This window comes from Lepus europaeus, chromosome 1, assembly GCF_033115175.1.
Source record: "Lepus europaeus isolate LE1 chromosome 1, mLepTim1.pri, whole genome shotgun sequence".
Taxonomy (NCBI): domain Eukaryota; kingdom Metazoa; phylum Chordata; class Mammalia; order Lagomorpha; family Leporidae; genus Lepus; species Lepus europaeus.
Genome location: NC_084827.1, coordinates 176,897,271 through 176,904,915, shown reverse-complemented (window position 1 = coordinate 176,904,915; position 7,645 = coordinate 176,897,271). Strand labels below are relative to the sequence as shown.

Genomic DNA, 7,645 nt, shown 5'->3' with positions numbered 1-7,645 from the left:
AGGGTGAGGTGGGCACTTTGGCTGGACACCTGCTGTGTTGTCTGGCCCCGGTGTCCCACATAGTGACCTGGGAGGGCGGGGGGCGGTCATCCCGAGCTGCACCTGTCCCGGCATTATGTGAGCTGCTGCCTGAGCTGGACCAGGAGTGGGGGTGGGGGGGCAGGGACACCGCCAGGCCAGCTGGGTCAGTCTGGACATAGTCAGCTGCCCCATGGGCAAGCTGTGCCCTTTGTCCTTGGGCTCTTCCCAGCCACAGCAGAGCCCAGGTGAGGTGGGCCGGGATGTAGGGGTGGGGAGCAGCCTCCTGGTCTAGCGGGGCTCCTGCAGGCTGGCCAGAAGCTGGGCGTGCTGAGCCTCCCAATGTGCCTGTATGGGATCCCGGGGTGGAGCCAGGCAGGGTGGGCTGTGGCTAAGGGTGGGCCTGTGGGGCTGGGGGCTGCTTGGCCAAGCAGTGCTAGAACTGGGGCTGACTGGGTGGCCCAAGGCGAACACTCCCCTGGGGTGCGCATGGCTGCAGATGGAGTGGGAGGTGGTGCTCCAGAGAGCTGATGGTGTGGGTGTCCCGGCCTCCACCTCCCAGGTACCCTGCAGTCCCGCCCAAAGAGGGGTCGCATGGCCAGGAGGCAAGGAGAAGCAAGGCTGGAGGCAAGGCTTTATTGCAGGAGAAGTGTGGGAGGGGCCCGGAGGTGGCAGGCCAGGCAGGGACAGGACTGAGGACATCCTGATGGCCCAGGAGGGAACCCCTTGGGGGGTGGGCGCAGGAGCCCCGCACTGGACCCTGTGGTGGGAGCCGGGCGGGTCAGGGCGCCGCCGCCCCCAGCAGGAACAGCTGCAGCAACATCCCCGCCAGCATCAGAAGCCAGGGGCCCGCGGCTGGCCCCGGGCTGGCGGAGTTGGTGTGGCCGCCGGGGGGCAGCAGGGCACAGTCGGTGTAGGGCTCCAGGCAGGCGGCGAAGGCCATGACATGGGCGAGGTAGCTCTGCTCCTGCACACCATGCACCAGGTGCGCCTGCGGCCCGCGCGCCAGCACAGCCACGTCCTCGCCGGCGTGGGTCTCGGACGACAGGGGCACGGCTGACTGCTGCAGGTACTCGGGGTCCCCTGCAAGAGCACGGCGGTCACAAGGCAGCCTGCTCTTGTGTGCTCACCCCACCCAGCCCCCAGCCAGCCCCTTCCGCAGCACTCACTGCTCTGGCTCTCGTTCACGTCCCTGCGGCTGCCGCCTCTCACCGCGTAGCCTGGGCCGTTGCCATACAGGATGGAGGTGTAGTTCTTGCCGTCCTGGGCCTTGTCCTGGGCCAGCCCTGCAGGGGGAGGGGTGGACACTTGAGGTCTCGCTGACAGCAGTGTCAGGCTGGATCCTGGTGCCACGCGCCTGCACCTGCTGCCTCTGTCCCGGCCGAACCCTCACGAGGACCCTGAGAAGCAGGTGCTCATACAGCTCCCGTTAGACTGGTGGGGGAGCGGGGGCGGGGACCGTCCACCCCCCTGAGTGCAGCAGAACCTGACAGGGTCCCCGGCCTACCGAAGATGGAGCTGCCCCTCAGTGTGTAGCCCCCAAAGGTGAAGACGTGGGAGTGGTCGGCGGTGACCAGGGTCAGCGTGTCCTGCTCGCTGGTGAGCTGGCCCGCCCTCTCAATGGCAGAGTCGAACATGATGGTCTCAGTGAGCGCCCGAAAAGCATTGCTTGCGTGGTGACCGTGGTCGATGCGGCCCCCTGCAGGACAGACAGGTGGAGGCTGACCCTTGACTCTGAGCCTCCCACCGTCCTCTGCTCTGGGGTGGGGCCGGCCCTCACCCTCCACGAAGAGGTAGAAGCCGCGGGGGTTCCGGTTCAGCAGGTGCAGTGCGGCCTCGGTCATCTCCAACAGGGAGGGGTCCTGCTCAGGGTCTCGCTCGGTCTCATATTTCATGTCCCAGGGCTCAAAGAGGCCTGAGGGACAAAGGCTGGGTGAGGGCCAGCAGGGGGCGCCGTGGGAGGGGCACATCGGGGGTTTCAGGGGGTCGGGGGCTGCCAGGGCAGAGGGGGGGGGCCGTTACCCATGAGGTGGGTCACGCTGGAATCCTGAGTCGCCTGCAGGAGCTCTGCACGGTTCCACACGTACCGGGCCCCCTGGAGGGACACAGCCAGACCTCAGCCCAGGCCTGACACCCCAGCCCCGCCCTCCTCCTGCTGGGCCCCGCCCCTGCTGCCCCTCACCTGGTGCTTTGTCAGCCACTCCTCCACCAGGTTCCGCCCATCCAACCTGGTCCCGGTCTGGCTGGAGTCAGTTGGGTACTCAGGGTCTGGGGTCCCCCTGGGAAACATGTACTTGCGGCCCCCACCCAGGATCACCTGTGGCCAGCAACAGGGCAAGTTGGTTGTCAGCAGGGCTGGAAATGCCCCTCCCACCCTCCCACTCCTGCTCCCACCAGGTCTTGAGAATGGGCCATTCTAGGCTGGGTCTTCTACCCTATCCCCCCTGCTGCCCCACCCAAAGGCCCTGGTAGGGCGGGGAGTTCAGGCTGCCTGGCCTGTGGCCCGTGGGTGCCCCGCCCCTCCCCAGGAACGAGGCGCACGTCGATGTCCATGTTGGAGATGAGCTGCGTGGCGATGTCCTGGCAGCCCTCCTGCCGCGCCGAGGCAGGCATGTCGGCGTCCGAGTACCAGTCGCGGTTCACCGTGTGTGCGTAGGTGCCAGCTGGCGAGGCGTGCTGCACCCGTGTGGTGGTCACCACCCCCACGGACTTCCCTGAGGGAGGCACAGGTCAGCGTGGGGCCCGGGTGTCTCCCCTTCCCCATCCCACGCCGTGTGCCCAGCCCACCTGCCTTCTTGGCCCTGTACATCACCGAGAGCACCTCGTTGCCCCAGGTTGTGTTGCACTGGTCGTAGTTGGCGGCTGCGCTCAGGCCGATGGTCCTGTAGTTAGCCTTGACCCCGCACAAGTAGGCTGTGGCTGTGCCAGCGCTGTCGGGCACCTGTCTGTCCACGTTGTATGTCTGCAGAGACCGAGACGGAGAACGGAGACCCCCCCCCCCCCAGCTCTGCTGAGACCTGTCCCCAGTGCCCCCAGTCCCTCCCTGACCCCAGCGCCCAGGTCTCGCCCTCCTGCCCGGCTCCCTGCCCCACCCTCAGCCCTCTGCTGAGGGTGGCCCAGCCCTTACCTTGGACAGAGCCAGGTAGGGGAAGTGGTCCATGGCCAGGGGTGTCTCAGGTCCCAGGTTGCCAGTCATCTGCCCCTTCAGGATCCGTGCGGCCGTCACCGTGGAAACCCCCATCCCTAAGTGAACAGGGCCCCATCAGTGCCCCGTGGCCGTGGCGCCCAGGCTGGGAGGGCCGTGGGGTGCACGGGTGCTTCCTCTCACCATCTCCCAGGAAGAGGATGAGGTTCTTGGCGGCCGTCTGGCTAGGCAGTAGCTTCCTGGCAGTGGCCAGGGCCTCCTTGGCCTTTTGGTTCCAAAAGTTGGGGTCCTCTTCTTCCTCTGGTGGGGAGAGGGAGGCAAGGTCAGCCGCCGGGGGGGGGGGGCAGCAGGCTGTGTGGGGGCAGGGCGCTCCGGGCTCCTTACCCGGGATGACGCCCAGGGCAGGCTGAGGCCTGGGGCCCAGCAGCAGCAGCAGCACCGACAGCAGCCAGGCCCCCTGCATGTCTGGATGGCGGTGGTGTGACCAGGTCGAGACGCCAGGCTCCAGGGACTGCAGGCGCTGCCTGGGTTAAATGGCAGAGGGCTTTTCCCCAGGAGCCACCGCACCCACCCCTCCCCGTGACCTTGGGTGCTGCTGGTGGGGGAGAGACTGGGTGTGGTGCGCTGCCTGGGGCAGGGTCCTGACAAAGAAGGACCCAGTCTGAAGCAGACTTGGAGAGGACGCCCTCGGGTAGGGGAGCGGCCCCACCCCTCCACCCCCAGTGCCGCAGGGACCTATAACTCAGCGCTGACACCTGCTTGTGCAGGATTTGTTGGGGGACAGCTCCCCTGGGCTCCATCACAGCTTCTGAAGGGAGGTGTGTCAGTCTTGCTCACCTGGGGCTGGGAGCCTGGTTTCTAGCGCCCTAGAAATGGGAGAAGGAGGCACCAGGGAGCGCCCGGCGCCCTCTCCGCTTTCGACCAGGATTATCCGAGCCACGTGGCACCCAGGAAGCTGGACCAATGTGTCTGTGGGGTGGTGATGCCACTAGCGGGGCCCCACTGTCTGCTCTCATGGCAGGCGCACGGGCTGGGTCCTTCCAAGGGGTAGAGGGCTGTGTGCTTGAACTTCTCCCTGACTCAGGTGGAGCCCAGGGAGGGTCTGTGCGCTCACAGCGCTGATCCTGGCCCCAGTGCGGCCTGTGATAAGGAGCTCAGAGCCTCGGTGGCCTCAGGCTGGGTTCAAAGTATCCCTCCTGTGTCCAGCAGAGGGACAGCAGGGGCAGAGCAGGAGGGGACGCACACACGTGTCAGAGCATGGCCGCGTGCACACATGGACACGGCCCTCACCTACAGGCCAGCATCGCCCAGCCCTGCCCCAGGCCCCAGCCCAGGTGAGCCTTGAGCCCACCATGCTAAGTGAGGTCAGCCAGTCACCCAGGACGAATCCTGATGGCTCCACCCACAGGGGGCCCAGAGCCATCCCACTGCCAGTGAAGGGAGTGGAGCGGGGCTGCCAGGCCTGGGCGGGGGATGGGCGGATGCGGTTCCTGGGCTGTGCTAGATGGAAGAGCAGGGGGTCTGTGCCCAACCGTGGCCATGAACTTAGCTCTTCTGAGCCACACCTTGGATGTGGCCAAGAGGGGTCCTTGCATGTCCTGTGTCTTTTCCCCAATGCAGCCTCGTCTCAAGGAAGAAATGCCTCCCCCAAGCCGTGCCCAGCACTGCCCACCCCAGCAGTTCTTCCCCCCCTCAGGCCTCCACACCTGAGCCCCAGGCAGGGCCCCTGACCCAGAGCCCCTCAGATCCTTCTGTGCCGCCTCACTGCCCGCCACGCCCACATGCCCTCCCCAGGCAGGGCCTCCTGGGTCTCCCTGCCTGTGCCCACCATGCAGCCTGCTGGTGACCTGCAGCTCTCGGGGAGCCCCTCCCGCGGGAGCCCCCTGCCTGTGTGACTCACCCTGTGGCTCCTCTGTCTCCAGCCCTGGCTGCTGTGCCAGGAACATTCCTGACTGAAGGTCAGGAGCCTGGCTGACGGGCAGGCCTCTGGGCCACTCGCCGGCTCGTTCGCGGGTCTAAAGGTTCTGGACTCCAGTCAGTCATGAGCCGGAAAACTTGGCAGTCACCCCTGCCGCCCCTTTAGAGGTGGGCTCTGGTGGGGCTGTGGATCCTGTGCCGTGGTGAGCAGCAGGTCGGCGCTGAGTGCACTCGGTGCCCAGTGCCCCACGCTGCTGGATCCGGCTCCCGCGGCCTCCTTGGCCTGGGTCCGCCAGGGTCTCCTGTGCTGTCACCTGGCTCAGGCCTGACAGCGCCCTGATGTCCAGACCCTGAATGGCTCCACCCCACAGGTCCCTTTTCATTTTTTAAAGAGTTATGTGAGAGGCTAAAAGAAAGAGCCCCTCCATCTGTTGGTTCCCTCCCCAAGTGGCTGCAGCAGCCAGGGCTGGGCCAAGCCAAAGGCAGGAGGCAGGAGCTCCAGCTGGGCCTCACCCGCGGTTGGCAGGGGCCCGAGCACTGCGGCCATCATCTGTTGCTTCCCCAGGGGGATAGGCTGAAAGCCGCATTCAAACAGAGAAGCTGGGACTTGGATCCTCATGCTGATAGAGGATGTGGGCGTGCCAAATGGCATTCTATCCCGCTGTGCCACAGTGCCATCCCCCAAATTCTCTTTAAACCCCTGCCTCCCCCCACTTCTGTCCCTAACCCCTGGCAATGAAGATCCCCCCATCCCCACTGCCATTTCATTGGATCAGCGCCATCACACACCTGTAAACCTTGTGCCCAGCCTCTCCCAACACCCCCTGGGACATCACCAGGCAGGGCCAATGCTTGGCTGCTCTGTGCAGCTGAGTCAGTATCCACAGGACCGGGCAGGGGACCGCGTGCTTCTCCCTGCCCCGCGGCAGCACCGCTCAGCGGATCTCGAAGCTTTTTTTGAATATTTATTTATTTGAGAGGCAGAGTTACAGAGAGAGGGAGAGACAGAGAGAGAGAGAGGTGTTCCATCTGCTGGTTTAGTCCCCAACTGGCTGCAATAGCCAGGGCTAGCCCAGGCTGAAGCCAGGAGCCAAGAGCTTTTTCCAGGTCTCCCACATGAGTGTAGGGGCCCAAGGATTTGGTTCATCCTCTGCTGTTTTCCGAGGCAGAGAGCTGGATCAGAAGTGGAGCAGCTGCGACTTGAACTGGCGTCCATATGGGATGCCAACACTGCAGGTAGAGGCTCAACCCACTTTGCCACAGCACCGACCCCCAAATGAACATATTTTAATTCTGCTTCTCGTGAACTTTTTAAAATTACAGATTTATTTATTTGAAAGTCAGAGTTACAGAGAAAGAGAGAGCAAGCGTGAGCAATCTTCCATTTGCTGGTTCTTTTTCTATGATTTATTTATTTGAAGGGCTGAATGGCAGAGGAGAGAGAGCGGGCTTCCGTCTTCATGTTTACCACTGGTTCACTCCATATGCCTGTGACAGCTGGGGCTGGGCTAGGGCTGCGGCCAGGAGCCAGACCTCCATCCAGGTCCCACGTGGGAGACAGGGGCCCAGGTACTCCGCTCATCCTCCCCTGCTCGCCTGGGCACAACGCAGGGAGCTGGGCTGGAAGCAGAGGCGAGACTGGAACTCCGATATGGGATGTGGGCATCCAAGGAGTCAGCTCATCCCACGGCACCACAAGGCTGGCTCCCCTGGGAGCTATCTGTCCTCCCTTCGTATGTGTATTTCCAAAGTGTGGCAATTTGGGCAGGGTGGGGGTGTTTCCACTGCTGTCCTGACAAGATATTACACAGTATGAGAGAGGGAGAGAGACACAGAGTGTTCCACCTGCTGACTCACTCCACAGATGGCCGCAACAGCCAGGGCTGGGCCAGGAGCCGGGAACTCCATCCAGGTCTCCCACGTGGGTGGCAGAGACCCAAGCACTAGGGCCATCTTCCGCTGCTTTCCCAGGCACATCTGCAGGGTGCTGGAGCGGAAGCAGAGCAGCCGAGTCTTCCAAGGGCGTTCACCTGGATCGCCCGCTGTGTTAGGGCACCGGACCTCCACCCCCACTCCCACCCCCACCCCAGGCCCTCTGTCTTCTTCCACTCCTCTGATCCTGTCCAGGAAGGAATCTCAGTGGTGCCTGGAATGTCTCCAGTCCCGCCCTCGTGCAAGCAGATAACTCGAGGCTGGGGGGAGGGGCTGGTGGGCGTCAGGAGCTCAGGAGGAATGGCCAGCACCTTTTGTTTATCCTAAGACCCGGCAGGCTTCCTCTTGTAGGGAATTTAAGAAAAAGTGGGCTATCCGAAGGGCAGAAATAAAGACAGGCAGTACCCAGGTAGGGAAACACGATGATGGCGGTGACACGCGAGTTACACGGGAGCCCTGGTGGCTGGGAGGTGGTGCTGTCTCTCACCCTGGAGAAGGTTCTGGGCAGGGAGTGGCGGTTATTCCGCGGTTGGGACGAGGGCTGGAGTTCGCACAGGACCGAGGTGAGGCTGCAGATCTCTTGTAAGGTAATCTCTCTTTGACCTTTGGTGAGTTTGTGTGGTTTGGGTTTGT

At 63.7% G+C, this 7,645-nt stretch overlaps 1 protein-coding gene across 2 annotated transcripts; it reads right to left on the bottom strand.

Annotated features, from left to right (window-relative positions):
- Positions 1-675: 675 nt before the first annotated feature.
- Positions 676-5,007, bottom strand: LOC133767983 (intestinal-type alkaline phosphatase-like). 2 transcript variants are annotated; one of them, XM_062202442.1, is made up of 12 exons: positions 4,992-5,007; positions 3,548-3,687; positions 3,347-3,463; positions 3,146-3,261; positions 2,806-2,980; positions 2,560-2,732; positions 2,201-2,335; positions 2,041-2,113; positions 1,799-1,933; positions 1,526-1,717; positions 1,188-1,304; positions 676-1,101 (listed from the first exon to the last, which is right to left on the bottom strand). In XM_062202442.1, exons 2-12 carry the CDS (start codon positions 3,624-3,626, stop codon positions 800-802), a joined length of 1,614 nt encoding a protein of 537 aa, XP_062058426.1. In that variant the 5' UTR covers positions 3,627-3,687; positions 4,992-5,007; the 3' UTR covers positions 676-799. The 2 variants fall into 2 exon arrangements, with proteins under 2 accessions (XP_062058426.1, XP_062058430.1); XM_062202446.1 differs by lacking the exon at positions 4,992-5,007 and adding an exon at positions 4,001-4,024.
- Positions 5,008-7,645: the final 2,638 nt, after the last annotated feature.